The sequence below is a fragment of the Epinephelus moara genome, chromosome 22, assembly GCF_006386435.1.
Source record: "Epinephelus moara isolate mb chromosome 22, YSFRI_EMoa_1.0, whole genome shotgun sequence".
In the NCBI taxonomy this organism is placed as follows: Eukaryota; Metazoa; Chordata; class Actinopteri; order Perciformes; family Serranidae; genus Epinephelus; species Epinephelus moara.
The window spans coordinates 17,612,228-17,633,692 of NC_065527.1; the positions used below are offsets into that span (position 1 = coordinate 17,612,228).

Consider the following 21,465-nt stretch of genomic DNA (forward strand, 5'->3'; position numbering starts at 1 on the left):
CATAATTATAAGGCTACGAAAACCAAACAAATTTTATTTTATAGCGATTATACACTTATATAAACATATTAATGGGTAGAATATTCAGATTCAGATTCAGATTTGACAATAAACCATGCCAAATATTACACACTGGCCCTTTAAAACACCAAAGTCACACAGTAACACACACATACAACTTAATCGAGGCAGCAGTAGACCAGCAGCTCCCATGTTCAGTGTGGTAAAATTACTGTTTTTGTCAATGGAGTCTGGCTTTAAAGAGAGCACAGGTGAGTTTCACTTTGGTTCAGTTCCCCATTGTAAAGGGTTGCCTGTTTGGGAAGTACTGAGCATACAAATGGATCAGTGAGACTTGGATCATACTGCACAAGTTGTGTGAGAAATTGTTGTTAAACTTGGTCACCTATGACTTCAATTTAATGTCTGTTTTTGGATTCTTTATTCACCAAGGATGATTTTTTTCTACAAGTTCAATGTAACACGTGGTGAGTAAATGATTTACACAAAGTCAGTTGGGGGAGATGAAATGTTCCCTCAAGGTTCAGATTTGAGATTGAGTTTAACTTTTCAGATTTTTGATGATGTTACACAGACATGGTGCACGTCTTGTACAATCAGTTTATCAAAGCATTTTTTTTGCTTGACGTTTCTCCCTTCGCTTCCAAATTGAAATTGTTTAAAGAAACTGCAAACAAAACAGTTATTAATTCATGTTTCCTTTAATCAGGAATCCCTGATCTAATTTAAGATGATCTTATATTTTTTTTCATGTGGAAGTTTTTCCATGCTCATTTTTTAGTCAAAGTTTCAGATTATTAAGTGAGTTTGTGTTTCTATAGGCATCGACACATCCTCTCATGTGTGTTGTCTTGTATACATTAGTGAGGTTCTGTGCATGACAGTGTGTCATTGTAGTCCTCCTTACCACGGCCACCCAGCCCAGAGCGGGGATGCTCTCGCTGACGGCTGACAGGTGGTTGAAGAAGCTGCTGCCACGGTTTCGTTCGCGGAAGCTCTGGATCTCCTGGATGTGATCTGAGATTGGCTTCAGCAGGTCGTGTAGCTCCGTCTGAAGAAGAAGAAGAAGAAGGAGGGAGGAATTAAAACAGGAATGCACGAGGATGCAATATTGGAAGAGAAAGGGAAGAAATGAAATGCAAAATGACAGAGCGAGGGAGAGTGGCAGGATATTGGGACTTGTAAATGACAAACTGCATTTAAATCAAATCACAAACAGCCCTGAGAGCTCGACAACCACCGATGAAAACTTTAACAAAACACAACAGCCTCTTTCTTCTTGAACATGTTTCAGATACTTCTGATTTTACAACCCCTGCGTTGTTTCCTCGCCTGGCGCCCACCCATACCCGGCCTCCTCTCTGTGCCAGTCAGTAATTCCTAAACTAGGCTACAGGACAGTAACTAATTTTATTAGCCAGAGCTTTTTTCCATTGGATCGTCCAGATCTCAGCTACAGTATAGCTTGTCTCCCAAACCCTTAGCTCCCCTCCCTGCTCCCGCTCCGTTCCTACAAACATTCCTCGGTTCACAGGGAGATCCCTCTGGCCTTGTAAGGCATACCGCTCGTCCAGTGTTTACAGTTTACCTATCACACATGCACCCGCACACACAGAGATTCAGGAACACAATGTTTCATTGGACAATTTCTGCTTCAGCTTTCTTGCTGTGATCTGCAGTGAACTGGCTGCTATGTTAAGCATTTACAGTTAATGAGCTGTGACAAAAGTGTTTCTTTATTCAGATGAGAAGTTGCAGAACGCTGCTCTGCTGTTGAAGAAGCTGATTGATTACATGCATTAATATAAGACAGCGTATTTGCTTTGATAATGTCAGTTAATGTAAGCTACATATACCTGATGTATTGTAAAGTATCTCTAGTGGTAAAGTTTGCGTTTATTCCACAGACCAGTTTATTTATGTATGCATGTGACTTTATAAGCTCATCTGATTTCATTTTGGTGTATTGTGTATAATATTCATAGATGTAGGTGCTGTGTTTGAGAATATAACTCCTATAACTGCATGCAAAAGGAGGCAATGAAAACAGAAGAAGTTATCCTTTTTTCCCAACAAATTCCTCCCTCAATGAGATGCACATGATCTCCATGAGCTGAGATAGACACTCCTTTCTCCACTCCTCTGGCTGCCTTTAATTCTAACTAAATCCAGCTAATATCTGTGTGCGAGTAGCTTTGAGGCAATATATCTCCCCTCGTCCATAACAGATACCATACAGATGTGCGGGGCTTGCTGAACAGGAATGGAGTGTAAATCAGGAACCACAAGGTTTCAGTATGTAAATATTCACCCAGTTCCATCTTTATCCACCATCTCTGCAACAAAAAATCATTTTTAATTCTCAATTATTCCACTGATTATTGTTTTTCAATTAAACAAATCGATGTTTTGTCTCTCATGACAAACGCCCATCATGGATTCTCAAGCCCTTTAAATTACTTTATTGTATATTTAATGTATGTTTATGTCTTATTTTTTTTACTTTGTAATTTCTGACTTGTACTCTGTGAGTTAGTGCATCGTTCAGAGCATGGACTTCCCCTCGTGCTGCTCAGGGAGAAGCGAGACAAATATATTAGCTGTATTCCCCAGTGCACTGTAACCTGAAAATGTTCTGGCAAATTTACGTGCTGGCGTCGAGTCAGAACAGGAGTCAATTTTCCATGTAAGACCCTTCAGCATTTTACCAGCTCAGGGCAAACAAAGATTTCAGTAAATCTTTTACCACAGCTTTTGTGGGAACAGAAACAGCTACATTCCTGAGCACAGACACTACACTGGTCTTACATGGAGCATCTCTCAGAAGGTACATTACTACTATAGATAACATCTGGACAGAGCTGGGCTAGCTGTTCCCCCCTGCTTCCAGTCTTCATGCTATGCTAAGCTAATCGTGTGATGGCTGTAGCTTCATGTTTTCTATACAAATATGAGGAATAGCATCATTTTTTTCATCTGACTCTCAACAAGAAATCAAATAAGTTCGTTGTCTAATGTCTGATTACTCCATTTTAAATCAATAGACAGTGGGCCTGTTAGAACTTGACTAAACAACACAAAGAAATAGTAAACATTTTATGGAATAAGCTGTCTTGGCAAAAGTTAGATAAGAGGCTTGAAACACTCACATGTTTTTACACTAGTTAAATACAGACAGTAGCCAGCTCAGCTGAGCGTACAGACTCGCACATAGTTAGCTTAGCACAAAGACTAAGATAAAGCAGCTCCTTAAAGTCACAGTGTTATAAAATGCAATTGCTCACTGATGTGCATTTTATCAGAAGGGGGTGGGGGGACGACACAAGGGACACATCCACCTAAATATCTACCCACTCTGCCCCTTGGTTTGCACCGTAATTACGCCAGCTTAAAGCTAAAGGCCGTCGCCTGGAACGCCTTTATGCTAAAATTGGCCTTGTGGTGCATAAAGACATGTACAATAGCTTCTTACTTCATTATAAGGATGCTCTATCTAAAGCTAAATCAACATATTATGCACATTTAATCCAGTCAGGTGAAACTAACACTTGATCCCTTTTCTCCACTGTTAACAATCTTCTAAGGCCACCAGATACTCTTGCTCCTCACCTGTTTTCTACTGCCCAGTGTAACACCTTTATGAACCTTTTTTTAATGCCTAAACTGAAAATATTCACCAGAAACTGACCACATCTAACAATACTACTTACAGTTCACCTGATTTGCTTTTCTGTGCTCCCCCCATGCCTCCCCTATCTAATCTATCTTTCACAGTACTGAGACAGCTCCGGTAAAAATCACTAATGATCTCCTAATGGCAGCTGACTCTCATTCTTCTTGATCTGAGTGCAGCCTTTGATACCATCTCACATAACATCCTTCTAGAGAGACGAGCTACCACTGGCACCACTGGCACCGCTCTCGACTGGTTTAAATCATATCTCTCTGGCCGCACTCATTTTGTTCAAATCAGAAATTTCAGATCCAACTCTTTTCCAGTTGCTAGTGGTGTTCCCCAGGGCTCTGTCCTAGATACTCTTTTATTCATTATCTACCTTCTACCTCTTGGCCATATCTTCAGAAAATTTGGTATTTATCTACCTTCTACCTCTTGGCCATATCTTCAGAAAATTTGGTATTCAATTCCACTGTTATGCTGATGACACCCAGCTCTATCTATCCACTAGGCCTACTTCCACTCTCCCCCCAAATCCCTTTTGACTGCTTACTGGATATTACAGCTTGGCTTTCATGCAACTTCCTTAAACTTAACAATGATAAAACTGAGGTTCTCCTCGTGGGGACTAAATCTACTCTGGCTAAACCGCACAGTTTCACTCTAACCATTGCTAACTCCGAAGTCCGTTCATCCCCTCAGGTTAGGAAGCTGGGTGTCATCCTGAACAGTATATTGTCCTTTGAGGTCCACATCAATGATGTTACTCTGTCTGCATACTTTCATCTACAAAATATATCATCTTGGCCCATCACTTACACCTCAGAGTGCTGCTATCCTCATTCACTCTTTGGTTACATCCTGTATTGATTATTGCAATTCTGTCCTCTTTGGTCTCCCTCTCAAGTGTCATCATAAACTCCAGTTGGTCCAGAATTCAGCTGCCCTCGAGGTCGGACATTCAGACAGTCATTCTTCCCTGGCTGGCAATATGTAGCATTCCATGCAGCAGTGATATAATGTTGGTAAGGAGGACCTAATCCCATAAGAGGAACCAGCTTCACATGTTTCATGTGATTGTTAGATTCGAGGTCTGATGTTTGGAGCAGCCCAGTGGTGAGTTACTGGTCCGTCAGCTGTATATATACACAGACATTCCCAATCGACCAGGGAAACAGGGTGTGAAACATTAGGAGGTAGAGCCAACTGACTGTAGGCCATGAAGCTTTCTAACTGCAGGGAGAGTTTGTATTTTTGGAGCAATGGGTGTTTGTTTTTCAGGATAAGGGACAATGAGACATTTTTCAGACAAATGGGGTTTTGAAGTAATGGACAGCTGGAACAATGGCATGGCACCGTTTGAACTACTCAGATGACGATAATCTCTGAACTACGATGAACAAAATGACTTCAATCAGCAAAAATGTTAATGAGTACTTAAGTTAATACTTTTTTTTCTAAATGTAAATGTCCATATGACCACATGGGTAACATGGGCAGAGATACAGACGGATACAGACAGAAAGAGAATGAGCCGACAAAAGGATCAAAAACGTCGGCTCACATTATTTGATGGGCAGTGTGTTACAATAGCACAGCGTCCGAGCCTTGACTTCCTATACAAGCAGTGGATCAAAGGTGGAGAGTGGAGGGCAACAATGGGAGAGCAACTGTAACTGTGAAAGTCTACAGCGTGTGTGAACTGCCAGACACACACACACACACACACACGAATTTAACAGGCCAACTTGAGGTCACATGAGAGAGAGGCTTACTTTCTTTCACTTTATCTAACTCTCACACACACACACACACACACACTGACAACAGGCTCAAATATAGAACATGCCCATAAAAAGTCAGAGAGCACAACAGGGGCTGTGCTGCAGAGAAAGGCCAGGAGTTTGTAATCTGTGTGTGTGTGTGTGTGTGTGTGTGTGTGTGTGTGGGTAGAGAGGCTGTACTGGCCAGAGTCACACACACTTTTCCTCCTCTGCCTGATCTGTATGAAGGATGACAGATATAGACATGAATGAGTGAGGTGGACAGATGTGTGTGTTTGTTTGTATGTGAAGGCTTTTCAGGACAAGGTTTGTACTGTTGGTGGTGTGTGTGTGTTTGTGTGTGTGTCAGTATTGAAGGGTTTATGAGTCATGTTGACTGTGAATAAAGAACTGGTGTCCCAACCTTGACAAGCTACAGCAGCCTCAGCTCTACATGCCAAAGTGTGACAGTGCGTTTTCTCAGAGACTCCTTTAATCAGGCAAATCTTTTTCATGACCTCAGCGTTAAACTGGTATCTACGACTGTACTGGTGAGTTACGTTGGTAAAGATTTAACTTTGCTTAATTTGGAAGCATTCAACAACTACAGCTCCAACGAGGCTTTGAACACCCTACTAAAAAGTTAAATAAACATGGATGCCTCATGTCAACCGGAGTCTATCTTTCAACCATTATTTACACCTAAATTCCAAGGGACAGTTCACCCCCAAATCAAAAACACATATTTTTCCTGTTACCTGTAGTGCTATTTATCAGTAGGGATTATTTTGTGTATTTTGTGTGTGAGTTGCTGAGTGATGGAGATATCAGCCATTGAGATCTCTGCAATCTCTTGAATATAATGGAACTAGATGGCAGAGTCCTGCACTGGGTCGGGTACCCGCGGGTACCCAATGGGTACCCAAAAACAGCTGATTTGCGGGTGGTATTTAAAAAAAACATTTTTTCCCGGGTTCGGATCTGGGTGGAAAAAATAACATGCGGGTCGGATCGCGGGTTTTAGATAAACACATCAGTCATTAGTTCGGTAAACTACAGATAACTATCTTGGTCATTATTTACTCTCTGAGGATCGCCTCCGCTAGTTCGCAGTGGTCATTGGTTTAGCTGTTTACACGCGTTTCACCATCTAATAACACAATTTGTGATTAGACGACAGAATCAACATGGCTGCCACCGTCTAACAAGCGCCGCTTCCAAAACAGTAAATAATTATTTAGGTATTTGAGAAATAAGTGGATAAAACGTACAACTATCACTTTATAATGTTTCTGAAGTGTTTCCCTGATGGATTACTTCTCTCCTCGATGGATTCTAAAAACACGTGACGGCTCGTAACTGCTGAACGTCGCTCTGGACAGAAAGTAAGTCTATTATTACACATGTAAAGTTCCTTTACATAGATTAAAAGTTTAAAAGCATTAAACGTAACAAACGAGTGCTTTTACACTCGTATGGGAGAAGAACACAGAGGGTTGATGATGGAGCTGAAGTCAGGTTTTTATTGTGAGAGCTGCTTCATTCAGGTCGTTGTTTACTCGCTGGCACCTTAACTGTGGTGATATGCTGTTCAATATTCAGCCAATATGACCCAAAATGATTACTTTAAATCCGGGTTACGGGTCGGGCTGCGGGTCGTGTTTCAACGGGTCGGACCGGATTGCGGTACTAATTGGCCTGATGCGCGGGTTTGCGGTTCGGGTGCGGGTTTGTACGTCGCCGGGTTGGGTCGGGGCGGATCTTGAAAACTGGACCCGTGCAGGACTCTGCTAGATGGCACTCACCAAAAAAAATAATAATAATTTGATAAACTGAACAGCAATGTATCTTTCCAGAAACTAAATGGACCTGCACTTGTATAGTGCCTTTCTAGTCTTCCGACCACTCAAAGCACTTTTTACACGTCACTTTCACCCACTCACACACTGGTGGCCGAGGCTACCATACAAGGTGCCACCTGCTACTCAGTTTTTAACACCCTCACACACCGGCGGAATAGCCATCGGGGGCAATTTGGGGTTCAGTATCTTGCCCAAGGAGACTTCGACATGTGGACTAAAGGAGCCGGGGATCGAACCGCCAATCTTGCGATTAATGGACGACCCGCTCTACCTCCTGAATCACAGCCGGCCAAATGGAAATGAAGACCTGGCTACTAAAGATAATCCACATTAATCCATAATCGTCCTTGTTGTGAGCAGTTTGATGTAGCAACTATTTTCTTTCCACAGAACTTAACCCACCAACTATATCAACGCCCAGAAGGAAGTGTGCATCTACTCATGGATAAGAAGCTCTTGCTTGTGACAGAGTGAAATGTAAATATCAATGGCGTCCTCCTTGACTGAGTTGTAGCCGATTTTTGTTTCCATCGTCAGTTTAGACACACCGTGCCACGCCAAGCCGCACTGGAGATGGACTTTCTCCAGAGTAGGTTGACTTAAGTCCAAGTCTCATATCTCCAGTCTACAGCTCTAGTGGTTTAGAAAATGGAATAGAAAACCCTAATTCATGTTGCTGTTTGACATGTTCAGAAAGAGATGAAAGAAGCGTTTGATGATAATTATATACTTGGAAACAGGACAAGAATTAATGGGAGTATGTGAAGTTCTTTTTTGTCTCTTTTCCATGACTTGTTTTGGGTTTATCTGGCCAACAATGATGCCAAATTTCATCTCCTCCTCCCCTTTATCTCCCTCCTCCCCTATATCTCTCTCCTCCCCTATATCTCTGTCCTCCCCTCTCTGTAAAACCCTCACTCTTTCCTTGTTTGCATTTCTGACAATCACCGAACGCTCTTTTCACCGCCTCTTAACCAATGAACTGACAGATAGGGAGTAATCACTTCCTGGTAGGCTCTACAGACTCTGTAACACACACACACACACACACACACACACACACACACAATACAAACAGAAGGCCAATGGGATGATATCATATCGGCTCTCTCTCACACACTGACACACACACACACACACACACACACACAAAGAGCTTTCTCTCCCACCCCCCTTTCTCTATACGTGAACATGTTGGGAATGTGTTGTATTAGCGTTTTCTTAGTCAAAGAGCAGCGTAATCCCTCTGTGAACAGCCCGGCCTGCTGGGGAACACAGGAGGGGAGGACCCAGACAGACACACAGCACTGTGATACAGTTTATTTACTGTTTATTTCTACGTTAAATATGAGACATTTGATGCAATTTGTAACTGAATATCATGAGAGTTGCACTGTGAATCACCTGCCACGGTTAACTGAAAGGTTTGTTGCTGTAAGCAGAAACACAAACAGCAGTCAGTCATAATGACGGTATCACGTCACATGATACTATTATTTCCACCACTTCCAGTTGGGGTCTAATACTGTAAAACCAACAAAGAGCAGACTGTAAACTGCAATGATGGCAGTGGCACAATAAGGGATGTTACCTTAAAGGGACAGTTTGGATTAGCCACAGAGGCAAAGCAATGTACTGCTGTGGATGGGCAGCAGCAAAACATATCTAAGTGACCTAAAAGAATCTCTATCAGTTTAATTGTATGCTATATTCAGAATATTTTCACCACTTTACCTGCCATCAGACAACCCTTTCAAACGGGGAACTTAAGCCATTATATTCATCTGAACTTTCTTTAAAGCCACCAGTGGCCATTAACCAAGACAGAAAGTTTACCACTGGAGCTGTTTGTTGCGTATGTGTTATTGTCTGGCCGTGAAGAATCTGAACTAACCCTTTAAAACATCAAAGTCACACGATAACACAAACAAACTAACATGTCGAGGCAACAGAAGACCAGCAGCTCCCGTGTTCTGCAATGTAAAATTACTGTTTTTGTAAATGGAGTCTGGTGGTTTTGAAGAGAGTATAGATGGATATAATGGCTTCAGTTCCCCTTCGAAAAGTGCTGTCTGACAGCTACGCAAAGGAGTGTAAATATTCAACTATACTGTACACTTACACTGATATTGATTTTTTTTAGGTGACTAAAATAATTTTGATGCTGCCTTAGTCCACAGCAGTACATGGATTAGCTTCAGTGGTGGTTCTTCTGCCTGCCTCTCCAAACTGGAGGCATGCCGACCGGCTTCTACTGAAGGTAGCACACTGACTCTGGATTAGTACCTAAAAGTTGTTATAATTCAGTTAACAGTAAAGCTACCAAACTTCCTCACATATACCTGATAGTATAATCTAAAGGAGTTGAGTGCACACTGTGGGATTGGTGTTGGAAAACTGCGATACCACACACTGGAATCACAGCTCCCTTTAAACTTTTTTTTGGCATTTTGCCTTTAGTAGACAGGGCCTCTGGGTTGGAGTCAAGCCCGCGGCTGTTACGGCAAGGACAAAGCCTTTGTACATAAGGCATCCACTCTACCAGGTGAGCTAGTGGGCACCCCAGCTTTCAGCATGTCATACCTGCGCAGGTTCCTGGTGCGTGGCAGCCATCTTCAGGAAGGTTCTCTGAGTCTGCAGGGCGTTGTTCACCATCTCCGCCTGTCAGTCATAAAGAACCAAAGTCGGATAGGTTAGGATAACAATACGTGCTACATGACCCATTATAAGCAGCATGATACTAATGATACTATATTGTGTAAATTTATTATAGACAATGTTACACTGCCCTGATTTGCATGTCATTCTCTCATTCTCATTTGTTTATGCTTTGATCGCATTCTCTTACGCTTATTGAAATCTCGACAGTGAATCTGTCTGTCTGAGACATAAAAAGGAAAGTATAGTAACACACACACACACACACGCACACGCACACACACACACACACACACACACACATACACACACACACAGAGTTTGGGTTAGTCCCAGCCAGCTGTGTCCTGTGTGTGTTTGAGACCTCCAGTCGCGGGCCAAGGGAACCACCAGGGAGGCTTTGTCCATAAAAGGAGCTCTGCAAACTTAGAGAAACTACCCCTGGCTCTCGCTCACACACTCCCCTTACTTCTCACTCTGTTCAATGATGCGACGCAGAGATAGAGATCTGCTTTCAAGGTACAGAGGAAAGAAATACAAGCATTCTTTTTTTTTTTTTACATAACGCTGTGATTTCCTGAAGCCTTTACTCTCCTGTTTTGGATTGATTCAAAGGACATAACACAGCTATTATTGCCAACTGGCGTACCACAAACACACTTACAGTCCTAGTGGGAGTGTAGGTCATTACCAAATAGGAAAAGGTTCTCCAATAGCGGTTTGATAAATGAATCTAAGGTCAAAGTTCAATCATACTCCCATCCTCGGCTTTGTAGAGGACAGGAAACCTTGGACCACGGACCTCCCATACACAAACATCGCTATCCCTCAGCTTTCCAGGGACGCTCTTATCTAAGTGGGATCTAAAGCAGGACAGTCCATGTTTGCTTATAATTCTACATCCAGTCAGATAAAGGTTGGCACAGACGGACTGTGCTAGTTGCTCTGCTGGTATCCATCTGTGCTGCATTTACAGAGGACAGCAACCCAGTTCCCTCTGATAAACAGTTACGCAGTGTAAATCTCTGCGGGCTATTAGTGTAAAAGGTAAGATCTGAAATTCGCTGGCTTAGTCAAAGATGAAAGGAATAATAAAGTTTGCCATCTTGGTTCATACTACGATGCCTCCATGCTGTTGTTTTATAATTCTCATTAATAGGCACAAAAGCCCTGTTTCCACGAAGCAGTTCAGTTCAGTTCAGTTCAGTACACTTTTTTTCTGTTTCCACTGCAAAAAGTTGTGGATGGTACCAATGGTACTGTTCTGTACCGTCCCCATTTTTGATTCCCCCTCTGTTGGGGTACCTAGCACACAGATCTGGTACTAAAAGGTGGAGCTGTGAACACTGCAGTCTGTTGATTGGTCAGTAGCGGACGGTCACTCTGCTCAGGGCTGAGTTGTGGCTGGTTTTGAAGCTCATGTAACCACTGTTCATACCGTGGAGAGTTTTATTAGTAAACTGTAACTATAAAATTAAAAGATGTTTTGCTGTCTCTTGCAGCAGCTGGAGTCTGAGAAAAAAATAACTTAATTCACTGGGCCGACTGCCCGCGACTTTTAAGGTGGAACGTTGACGTTACTCAATGCATGAGGTGAAAAAAAAAAGGCGTTACAGAGTGTCATTTCTGTGGGCTCCAGCAACAGTAAACCCCTGAGCTTGCCTGAAAAGGACTAAATGCACAAAGCAGTTTGTTCTGAAAACGTAGGCGTGTAACTCTGCTCTGTGGACGATAAACGAGACGCAGACTTGAGGAAATACAGTGAGCGCTGGATGGAGCAGTGAGTGACAACAACCCCGCCCACATTTAAGAACAGTGTTTGCGGTGGAAATGTTAGGGTCTAGGTACCATGTCTGAAGGGTTACTTTTGGTTCCAAAGGTACCACACTGACAGTGCTTGGTGGAAAATATATTGATGTGTGAAATAATTGCAGGAAAAAAATAATCATGTGTGTGTAAAGGCCTTAAATGGCACTTGGTATGTAAAATTGAGTGCCACTCTAAAAGATGACTAATAGTTGCTTTTGCTTACAGTAAACTGACAAATCTAACGTGACTGTTTGGGCAGCAGATGTAGGAATCAGAATATGGTTTATTACCAAGTAGGTTTACACTTAATAAATAAAATGAGGCAAAGAACTGCAACAATCAAGAACATAAATACAGATAGAAACTAAAAGCATAAATGTTTTTTTGCGGGCGAGAATCTTTTTTAGCCTTGACTAGTGCCGGCCATCTTCCTCTCATTGTATGTTGCAGAATAATAACTGAAGGCCACTCATGATTCTATCAACAATTTGAATAACTCCCTTCTTCTCTCATGTAGAGTTTGACAGCTCAACAATAAGTTGCACACTATTTAGAGAGAATTAAGTGAATGAATCAAACACAACTTACATGTTTCTCCACCTCACCTCCTAGGGCTCGGCTGTAGTTCAGGTACTCTGACACTGGACCTCTCAGCAGGACGTCAAAGGCCTCCACACTCTGAGACAAACCTGAAGACACAACAGGGAGAAATCACCGCTCTCATGTTGAGCTTCAGTGTCGGTTTAACTTGTTGCTCTGTCCCCCAAACCTCTAAGTTGAGTATTATTAAAGCACAGACTTGCCTCCATCAATGCCGTTGATGCATCCCCCGTTGGCCATGCCGCTGGACGCCTGCATCGTGACGGCAAACTTCTCAAGGCGAGTCACAGCTCGCTCCAGCCGCTCCATGAAACCTTCCATGTTGACAAACCTAGAAACAAGAGCATGGTTTCATAAGCTTAACTGTGACCTTTTCAATCATAGGTAACAGTTTTGTGATGCAGCAGATTGTTTCACTTTATTGATCCCACAAGCAAATTGTCTTTGTAATTCCCCCTCTCGACAGGGAGGTGAGAGATCAGCACTGGGTCCTGAGCTGAGGACACATCACTATTCAGCTTTCCCACGCTGCTGCTCCCTGTTTTCAAAAAGCTGGCCCATGTCATTACAGAGTGAAACTAAATGTAGCCAATGAAGTGGGGTTTATATGAACACTGTCTCTGTTTGAGCTGTCTGGACCTCTGCCACAGTCGCAACTTCTGCTATGAACACATGAACAAATCACACGATTGGATTAAGGAAGGACAGAGACCGGGGCCAAGCTGAGGGGAAAGACACAGAAGTAAATGCAGAGGGAGAAGAAAGAAAGAAAGAAAGAAAGAAAGAAAGAAAGAAAGAAAGCCTGAGAAAGTGGTCTAAGTGAAAAATAAAATGGAAAAAACAAGAAAATGAATATATTAACACATTTTTGCGGAATAATCCAATAAACTTCAAAAACAGAGTTTATATCAAGTATTTTAATTCAATTCCAGTTTTTAATCACATAACAGGCTCTGGCATTTTTTGTCTAGATTTACAGCCTTTCCGATGACAAGCGGCATTATGAAATGAAAACAGACATTTAAAACAATGAATATATTCAATAATGAATGAATCAAAATGACTGCAATAAATTGTGCAATAATGGAGGATGAAAAAATGTATCATGATAATGAGCTCAACTAAAGAATTATTGGGCTTATTTTGGTTATCTCTGCCAGACGTAAGACTGGAGGGGCTCACGTGTGTGGTCGTGTGTGTGCTTGAGATGTTGATTTGGTCACTTTTACTTGATTTTTGTTCTTGCAATGCTGTCTGAGAGGTCAAAGGTCACAAGCATTCAATGCTGGTTTTCAGCCTTGCCCCTTAGATGCAGAGATTTCTCTGGATTCTCTAAATCTTTTGATGATATTTTGGATTGTAGCTGGTGAAATCCCTAAATTCTTTGCAATCGTGCGTTGAGAAACATTGTTTTTAAACTATCTGACTGCTTGCCCACAGTTCTTCACAGAGTGACCATCTTTGCTTGTGAACAACTGAGCCTTTTCAGGATGTCCCTTTGAAACCCAATCATGATGCTACTATTTGTGACCACCAAACTGGTGTTTTTTGAGCATTTCAAGGCGTTCCCAGACTTTTGTTACTCCTCTCTTAACTTTTTCTGTAAAGAAGTTGCAGGCATCTAATTCAGAACGAGTATATATTTTACAATAAATAGTAACGTTTATTAGTTTTAATGTTAAATATCTTATTTCTGGACTGTATTCAATTTAAAATCGGTTGAAAATGATTTGCAATTCATTAAATTTTGTTTTAATTTATGTTTGGAATAAGGGTTGTAGTTTAAGCCCACAATCCACACGTTGCCGTATCAAAGTGAGTGTATCTGATGACCTGTCCTGATGGTGAAAGAGTGACCTCACTGACCCTGTATACTCCCCTTATGACATTTCCATGTTAGCGCAAATAACTCTTGTCATTTAGAGATGAGACAGCTGAGACACCCACACAGATTGGACATTCAACATACATGAATATACAGACTGTACCCAAACTCAGCTGAAACATACAGACAGCACTGACAGGGTTATCTCTCTGCTATGATGGAACAAAACCTCCAGCTGTAATCCAACGCCACTGAAACATTGCACAGACCATATTGTATCTCTTTCGTTAACACTGACCAGCCATATGTCTCACCATGAGGTAATGCGGGCAATTAGTCAACAGAGTGGAATTCAATCCACTGCATGTTTACGCAAACCACTGCTAGGTAACACGCACTTCCCAATCTGACACCTGCTACCTGCATGTCCAACACACAATCCAATGGCGTGAGTTATAATCTGTTTATTTGCTTTACAAATGATCTATAAAAAAAACACCAGGACGCTGTGTGCTGCATTAATATAGCAGCTATGTAGACTGGATTGCTGTCTCGGTCTGTAATCTGTATAAATTATGTCTTGTAATTATGTGCTGTGAGGCTATGAGCAGCAGACATGTCCTGATGGGCGTCATCGAGTCATCTCTCTGGAGAAACCTCTCGGTGGTGTCAGATGCCTGTCGCGGGACTCATCTGCTATTTCTGCTCTCTGGGTCACAACAGCTCTGAAACCTGGAGAGCTCGACGTGGGCTGATCATGCGCAACAAGTCAGATATGAAGCAACAGCATCGAATGTGCTGCAAGACATCTGCTTGGATCAAGTGGGATCAAGTTTATTTTAAACATGTATTTGTGTTTCTGATACCACTTTAATTAGGCCCTCTTACAAGTTTGTCTTGTGGTCAGTAAAGCATTTTCTGGTGACACATGTACAAAACCAGGAGAAAAATGTCTGTCATCACAACATTGTTTATGCAGTGGTAATGTGTTTAAGTGCAAATATATAAAGTAAAGTGTGCATCAAATAGCAGAAGGAGAAAAAGAAATGCTACAAGCCAAAAGTCAATCCTAATGATTTCCTTCATTTCCCACCTGGATTTTAACTAAAGGCTTCATTCATGCATAATAAATCATGTATTAAGACACAGCAAACTGTTCCAACAGACTGTTTGACTGCTTACATCCTGGGAAAGTGCTGCAGGGTATCTGAACCAAAACTGTTAACATTTACATCTGCTGACTTGATTGATTATTGTAAAACCCCTTTATCAACAACTTCTGAACATATAGCAGGTAATTTACTTGTAATAATAATAATAATAATGACATTACTTATAATGGGCGCCCCAGTAGCTCACCTGGTAAAGTGTTAGTCCTGACTGAGTGGCCAGGGTGATGCATGCCCCCCGACCTCAGCTATCACTATCATATAAAAGGCTAATTGACTCCCAAAACCACTTAAGTTGCACTTCCAGTTTACATCCATGTCTGTGAAAACATGGATGCTTCACACACATCTTTCTCCCGGAGCACAGAAGATCTATACAATCATCATAGTTTCAAGGTGGGCACCCAAGATGAGAGTCAAGTGTTTTTGCAGAACATTATGATGTCATAGTGAAGTTGACCTTTGACCTTTTGGATATAAAACATCATCACTTCATAATTTTATCCATTTGTGTGAATTTTTTTCATAAATAATGTATCAATTCTTGAGTTATGGCCAAAAAACATGTTTTGTGAGGTCACAGTGACCTTTGACAAATTCTTGTGCCAAATTTGTTGGTTGCAGCCGCCTCACCCACCACTGTGAACTGTATGCTAAAGTTGGCTTGCCCTCCTTGAATGTACGAAGGTACACACACGATGACTCTGATTTATAAAGCTCTTCTTGGCTTGGTTTCTGCCTATTTATGCACTTTTCTTCAGAGAACTAAAAGCCATTATGCCTTACGATCTAATAACATTTTGCACCTGTCTGCTCCTTGTGTTCGGACTGAAATGGGAAAAAAAAGCATTCAGTTTCTCTGCCCCCTCTGCTTGGAATACTCTCCAATCTGAACTAAAAATACCAGAACTTATTTCACCTGAAGCCTTTTGTGCTATCCTAAAAGACCGAGTTCTTAAGCTGTTACTGAAACCATAACTCCTGCGCTTTATTTGTCAAATTGTTTAGATTTCTATATTTCAATGTTTGTATCTTTTTATCTTTCTTTACATTTGCAGTATTCATTATGATGCGTGCTGCTGCCTTTCTTGGCCAGGTCACCTGTGAAAGAGGTCTTGATCTCAGTGGGTCTTTTATCTGGTTAAATAAAGGTTAAATAAAATAAATAAGAAGAAATTCCTTCAAGGTGTTTGTGACATTGCGTTCATGAGAATGGGACGGACAGGCAAACGGACCTGAAAAAATATTGCCTCCAGCCAGGCTTGCTAAAACCATACTACTTAAAATTGAACTGAGTGTGAAACTTATTTGTGCTCTCTTCAAAATCAGACTTTAATTTATACAAGACTTGGATTGCACTGCACAAGTTGTGTGAGGGTTTGTAAACTGATGTTTTTATATAGTTTTGCTGTTGTTAGAAGTGGTCCCCAATCAATCAATAAATCAATATGTTTGTCGTTTTCCATGGAGGCATGTGAGAAAACAAAGTTTTCTTCATGAATTCAAGGTGACACATTGTGACTAATTAATTTACAAATGGACATTTTGTGGGTGAAGTATTCATTCGCGTTGAGTCATTAAAAAGAGGACTAAGAATCAACTACTGTATTTGCTCAAGTCCAAAACACTTCATCACTGTCTCGCTCAATGAAAATGTGTTTGAAAGCCATGAGACAGAAACAGCCAGTGTCTGCACTGATTGTATTGTCAACCAGCCAAATTCTCCATGGCAATGCAAAGACTTGGCCAATGATGCTCTTTAAGCTTTTCATATACACTTCATACATTCAGCCCACAACAGAAGCAGCCAGAGTGGTTCAAACCATTAGTGCTACAAGGACTGTAAACCACCACACAAACACCGGTCAATAGATTTCATCTATCATTCATTTTCAGCTGTTGTATGATGTAGACATTAGCAGGCCGCAGTAAATGGACACATTCCTCCCTCTGTTCCTGCAGACAGGTGGGCAGCAGCGTCTGCCACATAAAGACCCCAACTAACAGCTGAGAAAGCACACATGTTCCTGCGATGGAAAGATACTACTGACTTCACCCTGACCTGCATGTGTCTCCTGGACCCTGTGGCCTGGTATCTGATCTTTGGGGCTATATTGGGCCATAGCCTGCTGCTACAGGCCTACTGTAAGACGTCCTGCTGTAGGTCTCAAGGTCATGTGCTGTACTGTACTAGTAACTTTTAGGGAATTCAACAAATAACTGTTTTACTAGTATAATGTTTACGTTACAGCCACTCAAACAGGAAGCTGTGCTATCATCAGAATGAGCTCTCAGTGATTTTATCAACTTTCAAAAAAACTGCTGTTGTTAATGACATGGCAACCACAGTCATTTGTGACCCCTGTTATATGGTGCCTGATCTCGGCCTCTGCTCGGAGGGTAAGGAGCTCCTGGACCTCACTGTCTCCACAGCGGCAACATCTTTGGCTGCTGTTCTTCTCCTTTGGCTAGCTGCTAACTGCTGTGAGCTGTTTTTAAATCTCTTGGTGGTGGGTTGCACATATAACACATGTCCCATCCATGGTCTCCTTTTGCTGGCTGTCCTTTGATTTGGCACTTTTACTACCTCTGCTGCTGGCTTAAAGGTGATAAAACTGTCCCCCTATTCTGTGATCGTACCTTTTATAAAGAACGATGAAGCGGAATAACAGCTCAACATTCCCGCCTTGAACAGGCAGTGTAGAAAGGGCTACTGTCACTTCAAATGACAGCACTGGATGCAGGAAGAACAAGGGTCAATATAGCGTGCACTGAGGAACTTATTTCAATTACGTACATTTACCATCAACACTAATCAGACATCCACATATAATTAGGGATGTAACGCTCGAGACAGATGATGGTTTGGGTTAAAATGAAAAGATTTCTCTCAGAAAGGTCTTTCTGGAAGAAAGCCCTGAAGGTAAACTTATCCTATGTGCTGTTTTATTTGTGTTTGTGGAGTCAGTTTAAAGTAAACTTTACTGTACTTGTTATTTATGTGTTGTTTATATGTGTCATGGCCAAAAGTAAAAAATAAAGGGATGGCAGCTTCTTCTGTAACACATTTTGTTAAATGTGCACGTAAAATATTGTTTCAATCGCAGGAGCCTAAATCACATCGTACTGACATCATTACTGTGATGAAAATTGTGATTTACACAGAATAGGTTGCAAATTTTCCCTTTGAGGACTTCCCTTCCTGTCCATGTTGGCCTAAAAACTGAGTTCAAAAATTAACGTTGAGTTTAACCAAACATGAAGGAGATGTTATATAACCAAAAGCTCCAAAAGCTACTAAATGGAAGAAGAGAGATTGTTTTGTTTGGTCAAAAATGAACTTTGAAACTTAACATATCTGCACCCAATAATGTTTAATCTATCACTCTGTTTGAGAGTCATGATAACTGGTGCTCATCACACGGGCTCTCACAGGCCAGAGATGACGCTTCATAATAAAACATGACATGGCACACTGCTGGCATGCTGACAGGACTTTCACCGCCCCTCAAATCTGATGCTTCACGCCACAACATCACCGTTACTCCGAAACACAAAGGAGATGAAGGAAAACAGCAGCACAAAATCCACTCACACTGCGTGCTAAATATATAAAAGAAACCATGGCGCACAGGGGGCAGGTGAAGATGACTGTGTTTGGACATCTCTGCGCCCCTTTATCTCCTCCGCCCCACCCCGAAAATCACCCAAACTTGACACGCAGTGACAAAGTCGCCAGTATAGACGCAACTTACCTCCCTCCTCTGGTCCACAGTAGATTTCTACTAATGTTTTATTGGGACTGTCAATATCCCGAGACGGATTCGTGTCTGTGCGCCGCGGTCCCCTCCTGCCTCCGTGTCCCGTCACTCAGCTGCGCACAGCTCCGTGACTCTTCCGGGATGTCCTAATTAAGCCACACGGTGAACCTGAGCGCCACGCGGCGTGCAGACACCAGGACCGTGACTCAGTGCCGCAGGATCTGCTCTGGGGCGGACAAGCGTCTACCTCGCAGGCAACATGGCAGCCACAGACAGCCCTGCTAAAAATAGACGAGTTATTGACGCTGTGGCGAAGTCTGCACGGGTCTCTTTCTGAACTTACAGGGGACTCATCATCATCATCATCTTCACAGAGTGAACTCAGGCCAAGGTTTGACCCCAACTTGGAAATCCCCCTTTTAAAACCCCCCCTTAAACATGAGAACTGCAGTATTATATCAGCAGCTGATGGTCCAAATGCTTTTAAATACCCTATACTGAGAGCCTTTATAAAGTCAACATGCACACAGTTCAACAATACCTCCACATCACTGATTTAATATTGTACTTTCATGTATTTTTAACCTGGACCCTATTTTCTCATATTTTTGTGCCCAAGTGACTGAAGGAGACAACAACCTTTAAATTTCTTTACATCCTGACAAACAAATTGCATCCAAGAAAGATACTGCTGTCTTTAATCTCTGTCTCCTGCTTGCAAAAAGAGTTATCTCACTCTCTTGGAAAATGACCAGTAAACCAAAGTTTATTATTTGGATTCAAAGAGTTATCTATAACTTTACCTCTGGAAAAGATTACATGCACAATTAAAGGGAAAAAATCCCTCTTTGAAATCATTTAGGGTCATTTTCTACAGTATAGGGAGAATGTTGATTTACGTATGGCGGTGAATGTGCCAGGTGTAAATGTAGTGGTCCTCTGCAGCTGCAGCAAATGTCCACTTGAGGCTGGCTCCAGAGACGAGTCAATCCCCCGTGTTAATATGCTCAACCTTACAGCAGAAATCAACATGTTTACAGCCTGGTACAAAAATAGTAATATCCCTCTTCATGACACCTGCATAGCGGGCTGAATCTTTATATAACTCACCCGTTTACAGTTTATTAAGACTTTAAGTTATGCATAATTAAGAGCAGGGCTGCTTCGAGTGACAGGCTGTCTGCCGATGGTGTCCTCAGCTTCTCAGTCAGATCCACCCCTCATTCCTCCACAGCACCAGCCTCTCGTCCAAATATGGTCACTTCTGGCAACGGTTGAGGCTTCAAAACGGGAGTCCACAAACCAGTGGGTGACATCACGGTAGTTGCATCCATTATTTTTACTGTCTATGTGCTGCATTTGTGCAAAGAGAACCTTTTGTTATTCTGATTTGGGAGCGTTCATGCATCATTTTCAAGATAGTTAGACCTACCAACAGCTCACCTCGCAGTCACACCAGATGATGAGTCAAATTAGCTTTTTAAAATGATTGATTGGGTGTTTTTGTGAATTTTGTCCATAGCAGCAGGTGAGAGATGACAGGAAATGAGAGAAGATGGCCCCATGACCTCTTTAGCACATTAATAGCTATTGTTGTTGTTATTCAAGCTGGCACTGGACGTCAATGTGATGTCAGAAAGATGTTGGACTCTTACTTTGGACATACGTTAAATTTTGGTTAGGTCCTGTTTTGTGGACATTAACATTACAATGTTTTGCAGACATAGGATTTTATACTTCATACCTTACGACTTAATATCATTATTCAGCGTTACGATGAAGTGAAGCATTTGGAATATGTCTGATTTTGGTTACTTAACAACTTAAAACCAACAAAATATCAAGTCTTAATGCACATAGAGACTCTGCAGCCATGTTGCCAGCAGTATCAATGGTATCATTGCCACAAGAAATCCCTGAGTCAGGATTAATAAATTGCGGAGGCTGACGTGAACATGTTCTTCCCCATTTGACCGCTCATAGTTCTGGTCTGAATGGTATGACCTGAAGGCAGCATTAGACCCCCGTCTGTTACGCAGGCTAAACAGCTAAGCAGCTAACCTCTTAAAGGGAAATTTCGGTTTATTTCAACCTGTCTCCTATCGTCTTAAATTTGTTTCAAGTGACTAGTGACATAAACATAACAGTTAGCATATTAGCCGTTAGCCTAGATACAGCCTATGCTACGCATAGTAGCATCAGACCTGTTAAAACGTAAGTGAACGAGCATACTTCAAGTGCAAAGTTAGTCCACTAAACAAGCTTTTTTTCCACAAAGACCGCCTCATATCGTTAGGATAAATGTCAGAGAACATATAGAA

At 41.7% G+C, this 21,465-nt stretch overlaps 1 protein-coding gene across 1 annotated transcript in view; it reads right to left on the minus strand.

The window, feature by feature from the left end:
• cap2 (cyclase associated actin cytoskeleton regulatory protein 2) overlaps positions 1-19,465 on the minus strand; it is a 29,666-nt gene extending 10,201 nt beyond the window's left edge. Inside the window, exons 1-5 of the mRNA XM_050033914.1 lie at positions 19,139-19,465; positions 12,593-12,720; positions 12,378-12,478; positions 9,906-9,983; positions 929-1,072 (exon numbers count right to left, since the gene is read on the minus strand). Of these exons, the coding sequence (XP_049889871.1) occupies positions 929-1,072; positions 9,906-9,983; positions 12,378-12,478; positions 12,593-12,710 (441 nt within the window). The 5' untranslated portion in view covers positions 12,711-12,720; positions 19,139-19,465. The remainder of the gene's footprint in view (positions 1-928; positions 1,073-9,905; positions 9,984-12,377; positions 12,479-12,592; positions 12,721-19,138) is intronic.
• Positions 19,466-21,465: the final 2,000 nt, after the last annotated feature.